At 29.2% G+C, this 23360-nt stretch overlaps 1 protein-coding gene across 1 annotated transcript in view; it reads left to right on the plus strand.

Annotated features, from left to right (window-relative positions):
- LOC115890640 (cartilage oligomeric matrix protein-like) overlaps positions 1-23360 on the plus strand; it is a 69092-nt gene that overhangs the window by 29061 nt on the left and 16671 nt on the right. Inside the window, 14 exon segments of the mRNA XM_030910935.1 lie at positions 332-499; positions 3687-3913; positions 4074-4305; positions 4370-4624; positions 7446-7616; positions 15399-15499; positions 15555-15767; positions 19956-20022; positions 20025-20081; positions 20443-20570; positions 20680-20784; positions 21572-21583; positions 21585-21738; positions 21914-22091. Coding sequence (XP_030766795.1) covers positions 332-499; positions 3687-3913; positions 4074-4305; positions 4370-4624; positions 7446-7616; positions 15399-15499; positions 15555-15767; positions 19956-20022; positions 20025-20081; positions 20443-20570; positions 20680-20784; positions 21572-21583; positions 21585-21738; positions 21914-22091 — 2068 coding nt within the window.

The following is a 23360-nucleotide window of genomic DNA, read 5'->3' on the forward strand; positions in this document are numbered from 1 at the left end:
AATGACGATGTTCAGTAATAAAAAAAACATACATTCCAAGCTCACGGTTTTTTTTTCCGAACTTTTGTTTGCAATTCGTGCGTGAACTACTTTGGTGATCTCGACTAATTTTTCAACTCGGCTACGCCTCGTTAAAAAAATTCAAGTATCGATCACCAAAGTAGCACTTCGCGCACTAGATACAAAAATAACTATATTTGTTGTTTCTTAATGTTCCATTCATGTGTTTTATTTTTTTGTAAGATGCAGAATTAAAAAGAAACATTAATTTGTTGTATTTCACAGTTTTTAATTGTACTTATTTATTATGCGTTATTTTATTCTGTTCCAGGAATTTCAAAAGAACTGGAAGAAGTGATCAAGAAAGACAATTTTGTCGTCTCCTTAAAACACATCAAACCAAGAAGACGTTCCAGAGGCATCGATACATTATTTACAGTAGATTTTCCAGGATCCGAAAATAAGTTTTCTTTATTACTAGACAAGAAAAATAAAAAAAGTAAGTAATAATATAAGTAATATATTACCTTCATTATACACTCAGATGAAAAAACGCAACGGAGAGATATTTTGGTCAATTTTAAAGTGTTATTTTTTTGTTATTTTTAACCCTATTTTCATGAATTTTTTAGCAAGCTGTATATAATTATAACACCTTTAATTCGTAAGCTCAGTTTGTTATAAACTTTAGTATTTGACATATTATACAGAGTTAATCGAGGGGTTGTTTTTTAACCCTAACTTTAAAACACCCTGTGCAATAATTTCGTGTGTAAATTTTCCTAAAATATAATTTTACGGTCAGAAACATGTCTCCTGAGCATTTTGTTTTTTGGATCATGTCAATATATGCCTTCGTTAATTTTTAAGGGCGAAATGAACTCGGCACCAACAATTTGCAATTTTTTCAATTATCATTTCTTTTTGAAGTTGTTTTTCAATATGACAAGGCGGCTTTGGAGATTATTGTGAACTACAAACCACTATGAACTGTACATCATGTTCTACGTTTGGGAAATGCTTGGCAGGAGGGTTAAAGGTCGCAAAGCGCTACCATCTTCATTAAATGAACTTCGCTTTGTCCTTAAAGAAGAATGAGAAAACATGTCGCAATATGATAGATGCAGCCTCAATGACAGTATGAACGGACGTATACAGGCAGTTATAACTGCCAAAGGAGACCATACAATGTATTGTTTGTTATTTTTTACAATTTTTTTTCTGTTTGTATACTTGATTATTACAATTTTTTTCTATAATATCGTTATTTCTGTTATCGTTATTAATGTTTATTAACACCAGGTCAGTATCTTTAGTATTTAACGTTTATTTTTAATTTAGTATACCGTATTCAATGCAGCGTAATATGACGTTATGACAATAGTCACCAACTTGTCTAAACAAAATTATTTGATATTATAATACGCAGTCATCAGAAAAGTCTAGCGATAATTTTACAAAATCATAAATAAAATAAAATGGTGATTGTTTAGTAAACGGTTCTTAGTTTAAAAAAATATTTAGTTTTTTTTCTCTTGTTTGCAAAGAAAAATTCATATTGTTTATAAGTAATAAAAAGTGAACGTGCAAAGAATTTCAATACAATAAAATGTAAGAAAGTCATAAAATTCATGTAATAAGAACATTAATTATATGTATGTTAAAAGATGTCCATTTACATTATAGCAACCAAAATTTAAAACAAAAGCCGTATAAAATTGTAACGGCAACAAAAAAAGTAAGGCCGCAAAATTCCATCTTTGGTACACCCCAATAAAATTTTCACAAAAGGTAGGTAATGGTTTGTCAAACCCAAGTAGGTACCTAGATTAGATTTATTCTTATAAGAAAGTACGGTTTTTCGAAAATAGATGTTGTTTATAAATTACAGGCGCTTTATAGAACTTAAATTTAATTTTTAACATTCAATACCCTTTCTTAAAAGGGAAACAGAAATTGTTATTAACTTATTGGTAATTAGTATATACCATGTATCTTTTTCCTACAAATAATTTAATTAATAAATATAATTTAAAAAACATAATAAATATATGATATACAGGGGCGTAGATAGGTGTATACTATGGGGGTGGTACTATGATTAAGTCGCAAAAAAAATTACCGTCGGAATTTTTTTGTCGAATTAAAACGACGGCGATTTTTTTGTCTTCAAAAAGATATAAAAACATAACACAAAAATTAAAATATAGATTTGTAAATAACATAAACAAAAATGAAACAACGACGTTTATTAGTTAATTTTCTATAAACTATAAAAAAAAATAACTCTAAACTATCAAAAAACTATAAAAACTATAAACTATAAATAAAACTACAAAACAAAATCAAGTTTTCTAGTACGCTGTTTGGAAAACCTATCAATAACAGCATCAACATTTATTTCAATATCTTTATGGATATTGATTAGAGTTAACCCCACTAATCTGTCCTGGCCAATAAGAACACTTTGTGTGCTTTTAATTAGGTCGAACATATTATAAACGATAAATCAACATAATTAAAAGCATACAAAGTGTTCTTATATGTCGGATTTTAATTTAAAAAAATCCTTTCATAGTCAATGACTATTTCAATTCTCGTATCTCGTCAAGCGTCGGGGGGGTACTGGGGGACAGTACCCCCCCCCCCTTATCTACGCCCTTGATGATATAAAAAATAAACCTAAAAATAAAATTTGGAGATCTGCTATTTTTTATGTCTAGGTACGCCTCTGATCTACAGAGAATAGGATATAGTAATATACCTAACCCTACTTATTTGTATTTACCGGTGAAAAGTTAAATTTGGATTTAAATGATACACTCTCTTGTACACAATACATGAATGCACCATATTTTTAAATTAATGTCCACAGAAGTCCACCAAATAACGCAAAAATACTATAATACTGCAAATAAAGAATATGGAGCTTGATCGGCGGCATAGCAACATCGCAAAAGGAGAGAATCTAGGATTTTCCATTCATCCTTGAAATACGTTGTACTACGCCGGCATATTTCTAAAACTGACGTTGCCAAACTGCTTTTTATTATTAAAAGAAACACGACCATGATATTTTTATTCCATTATAAAATTTAAAATAGTAAAGCAGTTAAGTATTGAATGAAAAAATTGACGTTAGCAAATTAATGTAGTTGATATATTACAAAAATATAACGAAATTATTTATTACTTAATAATTGGTTGTGGTATTTAATCGAATACTAATACCAATATACAGGTAAATCTGGCAAATGTTTTCGGTGTAAGAGAGATGGGAAAATAAGGATAGAATAATGGCTGATGAAGGAGAAAGGTAAACAATTGTATCTCTTGAGTTTAAATATCTTTGGTTCTGACCGTAAAATTATATTTTAGGAAAATTTACAGACCAAATTATTGCACAGGGTGTTTTAAAATTAGGGTAAAAAACAACCTCTCGATTAACCCTGTATAATATACCAAATAATAAACTTTATAAAAAACTTAGTTTGACCAAAAATTTCTCCGTTGCGTTTTTTTGCTTCTGGTACAATATTTAAAACCTTTTAGCGTTTTTATTTGTGTAAACATCTATTACAGAAAAATGTCTAAAATTGTTATGGAATTATTCCTCAATAATTACTTGTACCTAGTAGGAATAATTGTGTGCACATACTTACATTTAAATACTTTCCATATTGCAGTTATTGTTGAAACTCTGGAAGACAGCAGAGTTAGAGAACAGCCCTTCATAGTGGACTCTCTTAAAAATGAGGATCGTATAATCAAATCTCTAATCCTCTCAGTTAACCAGTCTCAACCTGGTGCTCACGCAAACTTGTACCTCGACTGTGTGTCTTATGGCATGGTAGCGACACCTAGATCTATGAGAGAAATGTACACTAGTATGAGAACACCAGCCCTAGAAGTGGTAAGTAAAAACTTGTTCAACTACTAGCTTCCTGAACCATTATTAAACGTTGTGTTAATCAAAATAAATAAAGACCATGGAAATCCGGAATTCTTTTAAGTTCAATACTGAATCAAAGAAATATTATACTATATCATTATATAACATTTTCTGCTTATAGTTTCACGAAAAGAAAAATTATATGGAGGTCGAAGGCCATAGGGACTTAAGAGCGATCCTAAGCAAAAACGAGTGTCCCCTTTCCATAGAAAAACACTTCGACGTTGATTTTGAAAAGGATATAGCCCAAAATCTATTGAAAGACGATCACAGTTACCAATCTCAACAACCTTACGGTCCATCAAGCGTTGATTACAGAGGAGACATACCTTTGGTTACGACCATAAACGATGGTAAGTCAATTTAGTTCATCTAGCAGGAAACTACTAATGTAAAAATGTAATTTATTTCTGTTAGTTGGGTTAATTGACGCACTCAACCAGCTGATCAGAGTGGTTAATCTAGAAGTTCAGAAATGTCAAGGTCAAGCTGAAGCTTTCGACAAGCTGAGAAGACTGATAGAGGAGTGCGAACTGTGTAAACAGAGGCCACCAGAAATTCAGCGACCAACATGTGCCAATAACCCTCCCAGGTGCTTCCCTGGGGTACATTGCTATGATACAAATGATGGACCCAGGTGTGGATCGTGTCCACCAGGATATCTAGGAGATGGTAATGTAGAAACTTATTTAAATTCGATCATAAATTTACAGATATAGATTCTGTTAATTACTTTGTCTTTGATATTTGAATTGGTTTTTATATATAAAAACCAGCTGTTATGTTTTAACAGCAGGATTACGGGCAATAAATGACAAATAAATAAAGCTGTCTCTTTAGTTGTCAGTTTTGAGTCAATATTTTTTAATTCTCTATGTTCTCTTTCGTGTCGATGGCTGATTGAATTGGAACCAGAAATGGCTCAAAACGAAATAAGTCAATTACCAACAGATATTCAGGCTGAGGCGACAAACGCCATATCCAAACTACTTCCATTTAAATCCCGAATAACTTATGAAAAGGAAGACAAAAATTTTCAAAAATGGAAGCAATTAAAAACGTGCGAGAAGAAATAAAGTTTTTAACCTATCCTCGCTGTTAAAGTATCATTTAATCTACCCTTGCGGTTAAAGTACTATTTTATCTAGTATTTTTGATAGATATAAGGCAATTTTAACAGTTGCTATGGAAAAAAAGATTTAAAAGTTATACATACCTTGTATGAGAAACGCTCGTTGAATTTGACACTTTATGTGAGTTTAATAAATTATTTTCGTACTTTTAGGCATAAAAGTGCTTTACTTTTATGCCTAGGCGTTGAAATGACTTTGTAATATTGTCAATCACGTCGCAAAAATTAATACTTTTGTGACGTTTAAAAAAAACTCTTTTGTCTGTTTTTTTTTCTTTTTCGTAAAAATTCTGGTGAATTTATCCATCATTGTAGTTATAGATAATTCTTGACCACCTGTTGTTTAGTGACTATTTTGGTAATTGTTTTTCAATCACTACAGTAGGAATTTTGGCTGATTAATGACATTGAAAAGCTTTGTTTGTTTATTTTATCCACAAAACATCCCCCTTTAGAACTTCGTCTGTCATGTTAAGAAATGAAAGTAAATAATAAAGCGCCTCTCGTGTTTGTTCGCACTCAAAAAATTTCAATTAATGCCTGTATATATTTTTAATATATTTTTTAAATTTACATTTTTTTAATTGTAAAGTAATATATACATTTAAATGAAATATATTACATAACAATTATGTCAATTATAGGACTGCAAGCTTGTTTTCTAACATTTTTTAAATAAAACGAATTATAAAATTTCAATATATTATGTATATTTGTCGTAGGTATGAAAAAAGTAAAATATAAAATGGACAAACGCTTACTTACATTGCAATAAAACTTCCACTTTTAGTTTTGCAATCCAAACGCAATATTTCTATTTTACAAATAAAAATATCCGACAACACTAAAACCACTGAAACTTCCGCGGCTGACAACGAAAGCTGAAAAATATAACGGCACTTTTTGTTTTGGATCTGCATATCAACATTACGCTGTACTATTATGTGTTTGTTGTTGAAATAATATAAAATATCTAATTATAACTTGTAAATTTTAATATGTTAACATGATTTTAACTACTTTTGACAATAACTAACTTTTTATCAAGAGGACATTTTAGACGGCAACTGACATATGTCATAATATTTGAATCTTAAATATGTATGTAATATAATTTGAATTACTATAATGCAACTTTATACTAAGAAAACATTTATACATTCATAAAATACAACGAAGTCTAATAATATAGTTTGAAAACAATGAATATTGAATTCAAATTGAAAAAGTTAAGCGCGACCCCTTGTGTCAAAATTAGATGATTAAATTTTCGCAATTTTTACACCATTTGATGACCGGTGGCGCCTCTAGTGTTCGTTCGGGCGGTTGGGCTTTTACTCCCGCTTATGGCCATTAAAGAAAAAGTTCTAAAGGGGGTTGTTTTGTGACTTTATCTGACTTGTTGTTGCCCTTGTTCTTGTGACTATTCGTTCCTCTGTTCCTAGATTAATGTAATCTAGATGTTATTGGTAAATGATATAAAAACGGCTTCTTTAATTTTTCGTTTCCATGTGGACAACGGAGCTTTCGACCACTTTATATTATGCTGCTTGAATCAGAAATGATCTGTAATACCTGACTTTGAATATCTAGAGAACGTTTAGTATCTCCAATATCTATTTACTGCATTCACAAAGTATTTGGTAGATTCTTCCTTTCTCCTGTTTTGATGTTTCCGGAAATGTTTGTGTTCCTTGGAACTTTAGTTTCGGAGATATAAATTTAATCAGACCTTTTAAAAAAAATATTTTTATTTTTCAGAAACTATTTGAGACAGAGTTTACCAAAAATGCTTTTTATATCTACTAGTGGGTAAATGAATTTGTAGATATAGTACGACTTTTTTTGGAACTTTAGTTTCGGAGATATAAATTTAATCGGACCTTTTAAAAAAGTGAATTTTATTTTTCAGAAACTATTTGAGACAGAGTTTACCAAAAATGCTTTTTATATCTACTAGTGGGTAAATGAATTTGTAGATATAGTACGACTTTTTTTGGAATTTTAGTTTCGGAGATATAAATTTAATCGGACCTTTGAAAAAAATTAATTTTATTTTTCAGAAACTATTTTTTGGTGCACCAGTCGGAGGAAGATGCTCTATCTTCCTCCGACTGGTGCACCAATGAGCCAGTTTTACAATTCGATAAAATTTTGACCAGAAACTTCTCAGAGTAACCATTTGAAGGCAAATTCGTCTTAGTATTATTTAATTCAGTATTAAGTAATGCTTGATTACTGAACCATTACGTCACGTTAAAAGTTATTTATTTGTATTTATTAAAGTTCATCAGAGATAGAATTTCTGCATGCATTGATGATGATCATGAGGTTTTCACTACTATATACATTTTTGTTTAGGGTACGAGTGTAGACCAGGCAGGAGATGCTCAGACCACCCATGTTTCGACGGCGTAGAATGTAGAGACACTGCTGATGGCTATCGATGTGGTCCATGTCCCGCAGGATACGAAGGAAACGGTGAAGACTGCCGCAGAAGAAACCCTTGCGAGTACAACCCTTGCGCACCAGGTACTAGCGATAGTTATGATAGATACCGTTACTAAAATGAAAAATATACCTAATACAAAGTATCAGTAGATGAAGTATAGATAGACCAGATATAATTTAGAAAAAAAAATTCTGACATTTTTGTTTGGCTAACAGATATTTCCCGTTACTAATTTTCAAATTAGAAATCTACACTACTACTACTTAAATTCTAAAATATAAATTGCTGAATTTCGGTGAAAATATAATTTAACTTTATTTAATTGTATGGATAATTTTATAATTATTTTTTTATTGTATTTGGTCTAATCGTATATTACATATTAAACATTATTACTGCTTTCTAGTCACCAGAATTTTTATTTTCAGTTGATTTTTGTTACGATTGATATTTTATTATACTTATTTACAGGGTCTTCTTATAAAAAATGATAGCCAATATTTACACATTTTCAAATTTTTCTTGTTTCAAAATTATTTTTTTATATAATTTCGTAACTCTACAGGGTGATTCCTGTAAGTGGGGGCAATGAAAGTTTTTGAAAAATTAAAGATATTCTTTAATAGTTTTTTTAACAGTTGAAGGTATCGTTATAAAATTATATATTATAGGAGTCTACCTAACAGAGTCTACCTAAGAGAGAAATTACCCGATGCTTATCACATCTACGCCACTGGTTGAAACTAAAACCTCTTCTTTTTACATTTAAAGTGTCTCTGTTAGGTAGACTCCTATAATAACATTTTATAACGATACCTTTAACTGTTAAAAAATACTATTAAATAATATCTTTAATTTTTCAAAAACTTTAACACCCTGTATCTTGCGTAAGAGGCATTTCCGACCCATAGTATGCTATATCAAAATTAATATTTCGACGTCCCCTATCATTCCCCGAAAGCATCACTCCCGCGGGCTTTTCTAGTGATAATTTTATTAGGTTAGCAACTTGCGGCCATGCTGACGCAATGCCGTCTCTAATAGAACAGCCTCGGAGCGAGATTTATGACGTCACGCTAGTTAGATACTACGGATTAGTAAATATGTTATAGAATACATGGAAAACATAATTATTTTTCGTATTTATAGTTTGTATTTTAAAAATGATATAGTTTACAGTTAATGAATACAATATATATACCTATTTATAGTAATAAATACTTTGGCAAATAAACTATGAACCATATAAATGCCGCAAATGTTTTACAGTATGGCTGAAATCATATTCCATAGTCAGTGTAGATAGTTTTAGTGTTAAGAATAATAATTTTAAAAAATATGTGGTCATTTTTTAATAAGTTTATATTAGTTTATTAATTGCAGTAAACATTATGTTGTGTGTGGGGTGAATATTTTATATGTAATTTTTTGGATTATATTTGACACAATTTTTTTCATATGACACAACACTGATGAAGGCTATAATGTTAGCTGAAACGTTTTTTTTAACCAAATAAAAATAATGAAAAACCAAATGTAAACTTGATCAGCGTTTTTCCCGAACCTAAATCCCAAGAAAAGCAAAAACTTTAGAATAATTTTACATATAAAATGACAGCGATCTTTATTTCATAGCCATCGCTGACGCCTTTTTTCTATGATATTGTATTATTTGCAAATATAATTTTTCGAACATTAATAACAAATACATCATTATTAGTAAATATTGAATATTTTTTGTAAAAATAAGATCGATTTTCAAACCCCTAAATTTAAAATATATTTTACATTCTATCCATTATCTTATATACCTATTCATTATTTGTATATTGTAAAACATTTGCTGCATTTGTATGATTCATAGTTTATTTGCCAAAGTATTTATTCCTATAAATAGGTATATTGTATTTATTAACTGTATATTATGTATATTTCATATAAACTATATCATTTTTAAAATACAAACAAAAAATACGAGGAATAATTATGTTTTCCATGTATTCTACAACATATTTATCAAGCCATAATATCTAACTAGCGTGCCGTCATAAATCTCGCTCCTAGGCTGTTCTACTAGAGACGGCATTGGTCTGATATTTAGAAATATCAAAAGCTGATGACATTTTACTTTTGACAATTATGACATTTCGTGTTGATTTTCGCAAGAAGAGGAAGAACTACTTGTTTTATTATTTTCCTTTTCTATTTCACGAAAGTAAAAAGAGTTACCTATCTGATTCGTTCAGGCACTCAATTTAAAGAATATCAGTAACTTTTTTAACAGAGTGATTTTATATTTGCCATGTTGGTAAAAAATAACGGTCAAAATTCAAAGTTATTCATTTTATAGACTATATCTGTTTCATCAAAGGTGCCCGGTGAAGTAGAAAAGTCTTAGAATAGAATTATTTATAATTTCATCCCCAATAAAATGTTATTACATTTTTTTATTTATGCTCTATGTTTTTAAAAGTTTGTGTAGACACAGAAACCACAATATTCTACAGATATAAGATTTTTTTTTAAATTTTATATTTATTTCTATTTTTTTAATAATTTTGTTTAAATTTTATTTGTATGAATTTTAAATTCAAAAGAAATTTGGTTGGACGTTCATTACATGCACCTCTTAATATAAAGTACAAAAAATATTTGATTTATTTTTTATACCAGGGGCGTCTCAAAAGTGGCTCACCCCTATAACTTTTTTATTTTTTCAGATAAAAAAAACAGGTTTGGTATGTTAGTATATGACATAAATTAGGAGTAATTGACGCATTTACTATCGAATAAAGTAGAAATATACCGAGGGTGTCATTTAAATATCAAAATTTGTAGTAATTTCCGGTGAAACAGAAAGTGACGAAAAACAATTGAATACGTCAATCATTCCTAATCTATGTCATATACTAACATACCAAATCTCGTTTTTTTATCTCAATAAATAAAAAAGTTATAGGGGTGAGCCACTTTCGAGACGCACCCGGTATATACATACATATTTTGTAAATACTAATCATCTTAGAACTAATGCTAATATCATTTGTCATGCACGTCATCTGGTATTTATTGCCTATTGCTAAATTAAAACCTGCCTAATATTGCTACTATTTTGCTATTTTTTTAGAATAATAACAATAAAAACCAGATTTTAGTTTTTAAGACAGCACATTTTTTTTCTTTAGTCATAAACATTTTAAATAAATTAATTTTTTTATTAATGGTTATTTTTCTATGTAGAATAGAACAAAACCCTATTTTCCTTTTAATTATGTTATAGACAATAATCTTAGCCATGAATTTTAGTTAGCCAATGTTAAGATTTTAAATATTAACTATAAGTAAATTACTACCTTCATTTCTAGCCCAAATTAAATTTTAATTGACTCTAAATTATATATCCTATATATTGTCTTTATAATACTAAATATTTAACAAAATAACTGTTTTAATTGTTTTAATTAATTATTAACTCTAATCTAAAATCTAATTAGAAAATATAAAAATCATGATAATGCATGAAAGCAAAACATTATTAATATTTCTAAAAATATAATGATATTTATTAACTTCAGAAAAAAAGTACAGAATACGCATAATTTTGCAGCTTTTTAATCGAGTTATGCTGCATTTTGTAACACTCTGTGAATATGTATTTCATTTCATTTTAAATGTATTGTTAATCTATTCAAAAAAAATCCTTATGGGTTTTTCGCCACTGCACTGCAAGAAAAATCTACAAAATAAAATAGTTATTTTTTGTAAACACTTCTGCGTTAAACCTAAACGGACGCTGCTTGTCAGAAGTTGTGTTTACAGTAATAAAAATTTGCCTAACAAAGAAAAAAATGCTTAACGTTTCGGAAAGTTTTCTCTTTCCGTCTTCGGAAGCAAAAAAATATAAAGAATCAAGAAAAAAAACTATTTAAAATATTTAAATTGAACTATTCGAGAACACTTTATTTTTTAAAACAGATACGTCTACAAGAAATCGTTGACGTTCTGTTAAAATGACATTATATTAAGTTAAACTTCAAAATTAACAGTTACTACCTGATAATTACTTAATAAGGTAAAACCAAAAAGCCCAAACTTTCTGTATGATTATTTTTAAATTTTACGTATGTTATGTTTATTTATGTAATGTTCTTTAAAATCAAAGAAGCGATTGCCATACATTACTAACATCTACAGATGCATGAGCAATACATTTATTTTTATTAGATTGAATTAAAAAAGCCTCTTTTATTTTTCTTTCAGAGGCTATGGCTTCTTTCATTATAATTTTAGCGTTATTAAAATTTCTTCTGTGCCCTGTGTCCCATGAATGCTGACAAATCTTAGATTTGTGGATATCTCTTTCTTAAATAATCTTTATGTTTTTCTTAAATAATCCCTTTCTTAAATAATCTTTATGTTTTTTAATTCTAACATTTAAGGGTCTAGATGTTTCACCAATGTAAAATTTATCGCATTCACAGGGTATTTGATATATTACATTTTTCGTTTGTTGTTCTGTATTCATTGGTTTAGTATGTGATAAAATTGATCTAAGTGTATTTTGTGTTTTGAAAGATGTTTGTATGTTATATTGTTTTCCTATCCTTCTTATTTTTTCCGAAACGCCTCGTATGTATGGAATTGTAAGTTGTATATATTGTGTATTGTTATCTTTGTGTCTATGATTTGGGGTTTGTATTTCGTTTAATGTTTTGTCAATAAAATATGGTGGATAGTCGTTTTTTATTAATGTATTTTTTATGTGGTTTATATCTTTGTTTAGTGAAATGTCATCTTAGATCAATTTACACACATTACATTATTACACTTAGATCAATTTTATCACATACTAAACCAATGAATACAGAACAACAAACAAAAAATGTAATATACCAAATACCCTGTGAATGCGATAAATTTTACATTGGTGAAATATCTAGACCCTTAAATGTTAGAATTAAAGAACATAAAGATTATTTAAGAAAGGGAGATTTTCACAAATCTAAGATTTGTCAGCATTCATGGGACACAGGGCACAGAATAAATTTTAATAACGCCAAAATTATAATGAAAGAAGCGATAGCCTCTAAAAGAAAAATAAAAGAGGCTTTTTTAATTCAATCTAATAAAAATAAATGTATTGCTCATGCATCTGTAGATGTTAGTAATGTATGGCAATCGCTTCTTTGATTTTAAAGAAGATTACATAAATAAACATAACATACGTGAAATTTAAAAATAATCATACAGAAAGTTTGGGCTTTTTGGTTTTACCTTATTAAGTAATTATCAGGTAGTAATTGTTAATTTTGAAGTTTAACTTAATATAATGTCTTTTTAACAGAACGTCAACGATTTCTTGTAGACGTATCTGTTTTAAAAAGTAAAGTGTTCTCGAATAGTTCAATTTAAATATTTTAAATAGTTTTTTTTTTCTTGATTCTTTATATTTTTTTGCTTCCGGCGACGGAAAGAGAAAACTTTCCGAAACGTTAAGCATATTTTTCTTTGTTAGGCAAATTTTTATTAAATTATTAACAAAATATAACTATTTTATTTTGTAGATTTTTCTTGCAGTGCAGTGGCGAAAAACCCATAAGGATTTTTTTGGATAGATGAATCCGCCACATAGGTATAGACATTTTTTACATTTAATACATCATATTTCTAACTCATCAAAATGTTTAAATTAAAAGTATCATATCATATTCTATCTCTAGAGAATAATGGAATCTATAACTTAAATATTGAAAAAATGCACTAAATTTATACAGGGTTTCTCACCGTAGCCGTTCGTTAGAAGTTTTTGAGGTTAGGAAAAACTTAGAAGTTTGAAATTTTGAGACTTAGGGTTATTTAAAATTTCCTTTCATATAAAAATATTTTCAAGGTCATACCACTTCCGGTTACACCGGAAGTCGCCATTAACTTCCTTATTTCAAATAGAACACCCTGTATATTATTTAATTTTTGGATTTCTCAGAAAATTTTATGATGAGTTTCATTAGATTTCCCTATACCTATTTTCAACTGTTTCTCAGATATCTTGATTTATTTGAAAATTTTTACATTTTTACCCCTATTTTTAACAGTGGGTCTTTTCTCATTTTAAATTGGTGATAAACGCTTCTGCGGTAAACTGGAGCAGAGGACTATTACTTTCGAAGTCCATATTGACAACTAATTTATCTCATACAGGGTGTCCAAAATTCGATAACTGATTAGATTATTTTCAAACTCAAAAAAGTCCATTTTTTCAAATGAGACACCCTATATATTTGTCGATAGTTGGATGCAGAATTTAATTCTGCATCGATTTGCTATAACTTTCCCTATAACCATTTTCAACGGTTTTCTTTTTAATCCGTATATTTTACTTTAATTCAATTTTTGGCAGAATCGACAATATCGTTTGTGTTTTTTAAAATAAAATAATTATGTTAAAGTAATGAAATTGAAAGTAATTAGAACATACGAACAAAACAGGAACAAAACGAAAGTGAAAACGTATAAAATATAACATAACATAACAAAACAAACGTATAACAGTAACGGTGAGGCATTAATAATTATTAACACTAGACGTTAGTGTATCGCTACCATAATAAAAAAAGTAAACACAATAATTACAAAAATTATTATTCGAAGTGACCGCTATGAACAAAAATTTTTGTAATTATTGAGTTAACTTTTTTTTATTATTGTAGGGATACACTAACGTCTAGTATTAATAATTAATGCCTCACCGTTACTGTTGAAAATACGTTTGTTTTGTTATGTTATGTTATGTTATATTTTATACGTTTTCACTTTTGTTTTGTTCCTGTTTTGTTCGTATGTTCTATTTACATTCAATTTCTTTACTTTAACATAATTATTTTCTTTTAAAAAACACAAACGATATTGTCGATTCTGCCAAAAATTGAATTAAAGTAAAAAATACGGATTAACAAGAAAACCGTTGAAAATGGGTATAGAGAAAGTTATAGCAAATGGATGCAGAATTGAATTCTGCATCCAACTATCGAAAAATATACAGGGTGTCTCATTTGAAAAAATGAACTATTTTGAGTTTGAAAATAATCTAATCAGTTATCAAATTTTGGACACCCTGTATGCAATAAATTAATTGTCAATATGATTTCGAAAGTATTAGTTCTCTGCTTCATTTACCGCAGAAGCGTTTATCACCGATTCAAAAATGAGTAAAAGACCGACTGTTAAAAATGTAAATCTGTAAACATTTTCAAATAAATCAAGATATCTGATAAACAGTTGAAAATAGGTATAGGGAAACCTAATGAAACTCATCATAAAATTTTCTTAGAAATCCAAAAATAAAATAATATACAGGGTGTTCCATTTAAAATAAGGAAGTTAATGGCGACTTCCGGTGTAACCGGAAGTGGTGTGATCTTGAAAGTATTTTTAAATGAAAGGAAAGGTTAAATAACCCTAAGTCTCAAAATTTCAAACTTCTAAGCTTTTCCTAACCTCAAAAATTTCTAACGAACGGCTACGGTGAGAAACCCTGTATATTTATGTAAAGACTGTTCAGACATTCACTGTTCACACAGAAATCATAAAAAATATTTTATTAGAAACATCTTTGAAACGCTCTATTAGAACTATGTGTATTATAATACCTATATTTTTTTCGTGTGCTAAAATAATTATAATTATTATAGCACTGTGCATGATATTACTCAGTATATCGAGTATAATAAAAAAAGTTTATTGAAACTAAAGTAAGTATATAAGTTGTATTATTTCTACACCTTTTTCGTAGAGGTCTTTATTCACTTCATTCTTACATGTTTAAAGTAATAATATGTATTTTTCAAATATCAAACTTGTTTTAGGAGTACGATGTGAACCTACCAGTGAACACCCATTCTATTACTGCTTAGGATGTCCTGAAGGATTTACAGGAAATGGTAGCAGATGTTATGATATTGATGAGGTAAATATTAAGAGAGATTAGTACTCAAAATTATTTTATTCTTTCTATTATTCAGTGTGATCTCGTTGAACCCTGTGCACCCAATGTAGAATGTACCAATCTTAGACCAGGATATCGATGTGGTTCATGTCCACCAGGGTATACTGGGGGAGACAGTAGAGGAGTTGGAGTAGATGAAGCTAGAAGAAACCGACAACAATGTGTAGATATAGATGAATGTTCTGAGTACAGGGTTTGTGTGGAACATTCTCAATGCATTAATACTCAGGTACATAACTGAAAATAATTTCTCACTATACAGGGTGGCGCACCTCACTCGCCTCGCTTGATTATACGAAAACAGAAAGATGTAGAAACAAAATATTTTATAGGTATATGTAGAGAGACAATGTGCATAATTTAAAATTATTTTGAAATGTACAGGGTGTGTCAGAACTAAGATCCATACCAAAGTTATATTTTTTCTTATGGAACACCCGGTATTTTATTTAATTTTTGGATTCTTGGACATAAAATAAGACGTTTATTGTAAGGGTTTAATATATCTAAAAGCCTTGGTTTTTGAGATATCAAAAGATATTTAAATATGCATGCTATAATAAAAAGGTTTGTCAACATCTTGTACATTACTTTTCAGAATTAATTCTGGTGCTCACTTTCAAGCCAGAGAAATAAACTTTACTAAAAAATTTGATTGCTTCCTTAACTGTATACCGAGGTATCAAAAATTGCTGGTCTATTTTAACTATGTATTTTACATAAAAACTTCATTATTTCAAATGTAACACTATGTATTTTTTTAAATAAGTCGAAGCAGTTTTAAATACTCTTTCTATATTAGGGTTTCCTATACCTATCTGGCTCAGATTTTGAATAAAAAGCGATTTATTCAATAAAACTGTAATCAATATGGCTGGTGTCGCCATGGTAATTTTCTGGTAACACTTAATAGCTATTTTCAAAATCGACATTAGTTTATGGACTTTATTTAAATTTATAACAGTTTACTTTTTATTTATTTTACCTACAACAGTTTAATAAGTAAGCATTTATTATTTTGTCAAGAAAAATAAAGAAGTAGTTCTTTGATTTATATTACGATGACTTATAGATATATTGGATTTTCTATATAAAAGAACCAATTGAGGCAAATTCATTTTCTTCACTTCCAACGACAGGTTTCTGCCTAATAGGTTTTTCATCAGCTCTGCGAAATAGGCAAAGTAGCTTTTCAAAAGAACGCTTATCAGGAAGATTCCTATTTGGATATCTTTGAGCATCAAGCCAACAAGCAATTGTCCTCACAAAATAAAATCACTATTAACATATGCATTCCTTCCGCCAGCAGATACTGCTTCATTTTTCTTGATAAAATAATAAATATTTACTTATTAATATTATTGTAGGTAAATTAAATAAAAATAACCTGTAATAAATTTAAATAAAGTCCATAAGCTAATGTACGATTTTAAAATAGCTACTAAGTGTCACTAGAAAATTACCATGGCGACACCAGCCATCTTGATTACAATTTTATTGCAAAATCGCTTTTTATTCAAAATCTGAGCCAGATAGGTATAGGATACCCTAATATAGTTTGCAAAAGCATTTAAATCTGCTTCGACTTATTTAAAAAAATACATAGTGTTGTATTTGAAATAACGAAGTTTTTATGTAAAATAAATAGTTAAAATAGACCAGCAATTTTTGATACCCCTGTATACATTTAAGGAAGCAATCAAATTTTTTAGTAAAGTTTATTTCTCTGGCTTGAAAGTCAGCACCAGAATTAATTCTGAAAAGTAATGTACAAGGTGTTGACAAACCTTTTTATTATAGCATGCATATTTAAATATCTTAAAATATCTCTAAAAAACGAAAGCTTTTAGACATATTAAACGCTTATAATAAATGCCTTATTCTATATCCAAGAATCCAAAAATTAAATAAAATACCGAATGTTCCATAAGAAAAAATATATTTCATTATACATTACAAAATAAATAAATAAATAAAATAAATAAATAAATAAATAAATAAATAAATAAATAAATAAATAAATAAATAAATAAATAAATAAATAAATAAATAAATAAATAAATAAATAAATAAATAAATAAATAAATAAATAAATAAATAAATAAATAAATAAATAAATAAATAAATAAATAAATAAATAAATAAATATAAATAAATAAATAAATAAATAAATAAATAAATAAATAAATAAATAAATAAATAAATAAATAAATAAATAAATAAATAAATAAATAAATAAATAAATAAATAAATAAATAAATAAATAAATAAATAAATAAATAATAAATAAATAAATAAATAAATGCCTTTATTGTCAAAAAAATTTTCAATTTGTGGACAAAGGTAAACTAACAAACAAAGTAAAAAAAACAAGGTACACAAACAAACAAACAAAAGATAATACAAAACATTATACAAATAATATTGTCAGTCTTATTGTTAAAATAAACATATATAAATGTTTACAATGTCAAAGAACAAAAAAAATTAAAATAATATTCAAAAATATTTAGCCAATTTATAGCAAAATATCAATGACCTCTAAATAAATTAATTTCGATGTCATTCGTAAATATAGCAATAGCAAACATTAGACCAGTGTTTTCAAGATCAAATTCGATTTTCAATTCAAATATAATTCATTTACGGCGTAGAAAGCCTTGTCTAGTAAATAAGAGTTCAATGATAAAAATGATGTTATGGATTTGATTTCAAATGGCAGGTGATTGTGCATTTTTTTCGAGTTGTATAATATTGAACTTTTAACTAACTCTGAGCGTGGGGTAGGTAGATAAAGATCTTGCTCCGCGTTCCTGAGTGGATAAGTGTGAGATGGCCTTTCTTGAGAAGCTGATACATGTTTACGTATTAGGCAAACGGATTCAAATATAAATAAGGAAGGAAGAGTCAATATTTTTAATTCTCTAAAAAAGCCCCGGCAATGAGTTCTGCTGTTTAGTCCCAGTGAATATCGAACAGCTCTATTCTGGAGCACAACTCTCTTCTGGAGCACAACACGTACCCCAGAATGGAAGGGCATACCTGAGGTGCGACTCAAAAAGTGCATAATAAACAGTTCTAGCCACTGACAAGTTAAGCTCCTTAGAAACAGACCATAATGCAAAACAGGCAGAGCTCAATTTTTTCGACAAAGCTTCGATATGTATGTCCCATTTCAGAGAATTGTCCACAACAAGCCATAAGAATTTTACGGATTTTACGACGTCAATGGTGGTGTTGTCAAGTACAAAAGGCTACAACGAGTTTTTATACGACAAAGCCTTAGTTTTAGAAATGTTGAGACTCAGGAGGTTCGTATCGCACCAAGATTTAATGGTGATTAAGTCATTTGATATAATCCTATGAAGTGCCGCGATGTCCTTGTTGCTCCAAGTGAAGCTAGAGTCGTCCGCAAAAAGACATATTTTGCCACTGATGTTTATGTTAGCAATGTCGTTAATAAAAAGAAGAAACAAAATAGGGCTAAATAAAATAATAAAAAAAATAATTTTAAATTATGCACATTGCCTTCCCACATATACCCATAAAATAGTTTGTTTATACATCTTTCCGTTTTCGTATAATTATCCGAGGCGAATGAGGTGCCCCACCCTGTGAAAAAGAAAGAAAGTTTATATTAGAAGAATATAAACTTTTTAAATCTGAATTTTGAGTTGGATTTATTTAAAAAAAACATAATTTGCTTTAATATTACGAGTATTTGAGATTGTTTAAATCGTAATATAAATAGAATTACAGATATAACATTAAATCATACTTAAATAGGAACTACGAAACATTCGTTCTAATTCAGTCCATGAAACTTGTGCACGGTCTCAGGAATTGACTGTTGGAGCAACAAATCTATGTGATTCTCAGTAAAATCATCTGCTCATTTATTATCACTCTGATTTAGTCACTCTAAACCGTTGTTACTTACACACAGATGTTCATTTGGTGGACTTGTGAAATTTAAACGGCGCGCCATAATTTTTCAACCAAAAAGGAAGCAGAGATCACATTTTGATATATCAATACTAAATAATTTTACATATACCGAGAAATTGTGTCATATTTCTATATATTTTAGTCTAGAAAGACATGTAGAAAACATGTTTTACTTTAAATAATTCTGATTTTTACACATTTTTACACTATTTTTGGTCCGTAAAAATACCAGGTATTTGCCGAACCCCTCTTTCTCTTCCACGTGAGTTTTCAAGGGGGGTCAAGCCAAACTTTGGCTTGACGCCTCCCCATTGATTCTCTCACGTAATGGACGCCCCTTAAGAATATATTATCAAATTTTATTTCAAATTCATAACTAGTTTATCTATGAGACGCAGTTCTTTGTAAATGTCAATACGTACAATGGTAGAGAATAAAAATCGTAACATACCTGTTTTTGATATTTTAGGGTTCTTACAGATGTGGAGAGTGTGAGTATGGCTATTACGGAAATCAATCGGTAGGTTGTCATCAAGGGAAGGTTATTGTCGTAGTGGAGTTCGATGTCATAGTAGAGCCGAATGCGTTAGTCTAGGTAAATAAATTAACATTACAGCACACATATCTTAAATAAATACTCATAGAATAAAAAGTAATGTTGATAATATGATTATAAATTCATTGTAAAGAGTACAGATGTCCCATTTTCATGTGTTTAATGGGATTTCTCTTTTATGAGTAGAGATACAAGTTTTTCACATCACTTTTCTACTATTTTATGATACTTAACTTCATTCAGAACGTAGCAATTAGTGAAATAAATTAATGGTTTCAATTAGCGTACAAGTTTGGTTTGGTTGCGAGGTACTGAATGAAGCTTAAGGACGACACACACAATCTGTGCACTGGAGTTTTATAATAACTATTGCAAAAGCAAAAATATTTTATTTTTCTAGGTGGCGGTGAATACACTTGCCAGTGCGTCACAGGATACGCTGGCAATGGAGAATATTGTGCATTTGATCGTGATGCAGATAGCTACCCTGATACAGAGTTGCCATGTCGAGAAAAACATTGTAGACAGGTAATTTACTAATTTTACCCAAAATACTTACAATCTAAATAAATGTTACAATAGAAAGTTATTTTCAATTTTAGTTCTGGACAATATTTTTATTAATTATTTATTTTAGGACAATTGCCCACACACTCCCAATTCTGGACAGGAGGATACCGATGGTGATGGAATTGGAAATGCTTGTGATCCAGATCCAGACGGCGATGGAATTGAACGTGGTGTAAGTTAGAAAAATTCAATGTGTTTGGTATATTGTTATTTATGTTGCTTAATAACATTGCAATGACTGATATAATAGTAAAGTTGACTTTCAACAAAATTTTATTTAATATTCGTAACTAGTGTATCTATGAGACGCATTTCTTTATAAATGTCAAGACGTATAGTTTTGCAATAGAAAAAAAAAAGTAAAACAGCATTGTATAGAAATCATATAACGTTTTAATTTTTTAGTAGACAAATCTGAAAAAATAAAGTTGCTCTTTTATTTTTATATTGTTATGTTTCAGTGAAGAAATAATCCCTCACATACTTACAGACCTTATTTACAGTTTACTTTGTTTTTCAGTATAATTTTATTAAAAAAATACAGTGATTGCAGTTGATAGTTTAATTTGGTTTGAAAACGTAGATTTCCCAGGAAATTACAGTCAACGGGTGTCATTTTATTGAAAAAAATTGAAACTCGATAACAATAATAGTGTCATCAGCAGATGATGATTTTTTTAAAACTATTAAGTTGTTGACATCATCCGCTGATGGTACTAACATAGTTAGAGAAACATATGTCTAAAGTTTAAAAATAAAATATTTTGGTAAATTTATGTACGTAATTTGTTATTAAAAAGTATAGTAAACTTTAGATGTATTAACTGAGCCAAAAAATGTAGTATCTTAGGAAGACTTAACTGTTTGGAATATATTTTCTTGCTCCTGTTTTAAGATAATTCTTAAATAGGTATTAGAAATATATAATTAACTTTTCTAACATGTATATTTTTTTAAAGGATAACTGCCCTCTTCATAGAAACCCCCGACCAACGTGATTCTGAAACAGATCCAGATAGAGTTGGAGATGTGTGTGATAACTGCCCATTGGTTCCTAATCCAGATCAATCAGACATTGATCGAGATGGCTTAGGAGATGTCTGTGATCCTGACATGGACAATGATGGTAAGTTTTTCTATCTGACAAAGAAGTTACATACATTTCTAATGAAATACATACAATCAACCACACACCAAGTGTACTGTTTTCACACACTTATAACGTTTCATTCATATGATTTATTCATTTTGAAATTATCTATTTGGTAATTTCAAACTAATGAGCATTTCGTTATTTGCAGGAATCAGAAATGAAGATGACAATTGTCCAAGAGTAGCCAATCGTGATCAAATCGATAGTGATCGAGATGGTCTTGGAGATGCTTGTGATAACTGTCCACGAATTTACAATCCCCGACAGGAAGATTCCGACGATGACAGAGTTGGTGACCTATGTGACAGTCCAGAAGATACAGATAGGTAAATAGTATATAGAAAATGATAACACAAAAATTGTAGACGCTAAAATTTACAGAAGTTTGATCTTGAGTTTGATTGCAAAGAGTTTGATCATGCTACTATGCTCATTACTTAGTAATGTCATTAAGTTTATTACCAGCAACTTTAAAATAAGTATAGATTTTTTCTAAACACTTAAATATTATTGAATATTTTAAATCTTAAACATAAACTCACCGGCAAAAAAAACCGGCCACTAAAGACTAGACCCAATTTCAAAGTTGGATTTCTCGCGAACCACTCATTAGATTTTGATGATTTTTTTTTTGAAATTGTAAATTAATTCCTTTTTAACGGATGGTACGTCAGAAATTTTTATTCCGAATTTATTTTGAGTATATACAAGGCACAACAATAAGACGAATAAGTTTAATTTTTTTTAAACAATAAGTTTTTTGCCCGAACTTTGTAACACCCTGTAGGGTGCAGCAGCGGTAGTAGCTATTGCTAAATTAAATCACATTGTAGCCTCATCTTTTGTGAGCATTTTGTTTTTTTAATCACCACAATATCTCTTTTTGTATTGGAGATATGCTGTTTTAAAATGAACGTCTCGGAAAAATGCTTCGCATGCAGAAAGTTTTATGTGTATAAATAATAAAGGCGACATAGGCGAAAACGGATTTATGAGTATTTGCAATATGAAAAAAACGGTTGGCAAATTAAAAAATGCCATCTGTAACGGCTGTTGCTCGTATTGTGGCTTTAATTGAGGATGGCCGAAGTCAACGTTATGTCTCTGATACCCTGGGTATATTTCGAACAACAGTCCAGGATACCTGGTGTCGGTATATGGAAACGGGAAATTTCACCAGGGGAATGGACACTACATATTAGTCCCTTAAAATTTCTTTACCTTTTTTTTTAATTTTTATATTTTAGTTAATTTTCAGGTTAAACTTACCTACGTTCTGCTGTTTGATTTGTTTTTAAAGCTTTTTCGAGGCGTTTGTTTTAAAGCAGCGTATCTCCAATATAAACAGTCGTCAATGTCGTAATTAAAAAAACAAAATGCTCACAAAAGATGAGACTACAATGTGATTTGATTTAGCAATAGCTACTACAGCTGCTGCAACCTACAGGGTGTTAAAAAATTCGTCTTATTGTTGTGCCCTGTATATGCTTAAAATAAATTCGGAATAAAAATTGCTGACGTAGCATCCGTTAAGAAGGAATTAATTTACAATTAAAAAAATCATCAAAATCTAATGAGTGGTTCGCGAGAAATCC

This window comes from Sitophilus oryzae, unplaced genomic scaffold (genome assembly GCF_002938485.1).
Source record: "Sitophilus oryzae breed Bouriz unplaced genomic scaffold, Soryzae_2.0 scaffold_907_pilon_pilon, whole genome shotgun sequence".
Taxonomy (NCBI): domain Eukaryota; kingdom Metazoa; phylum Arthropoda; class Insecta; order Coleoptera; family Curculionidae; genus Sitophilus; species Sitophilus oryzae.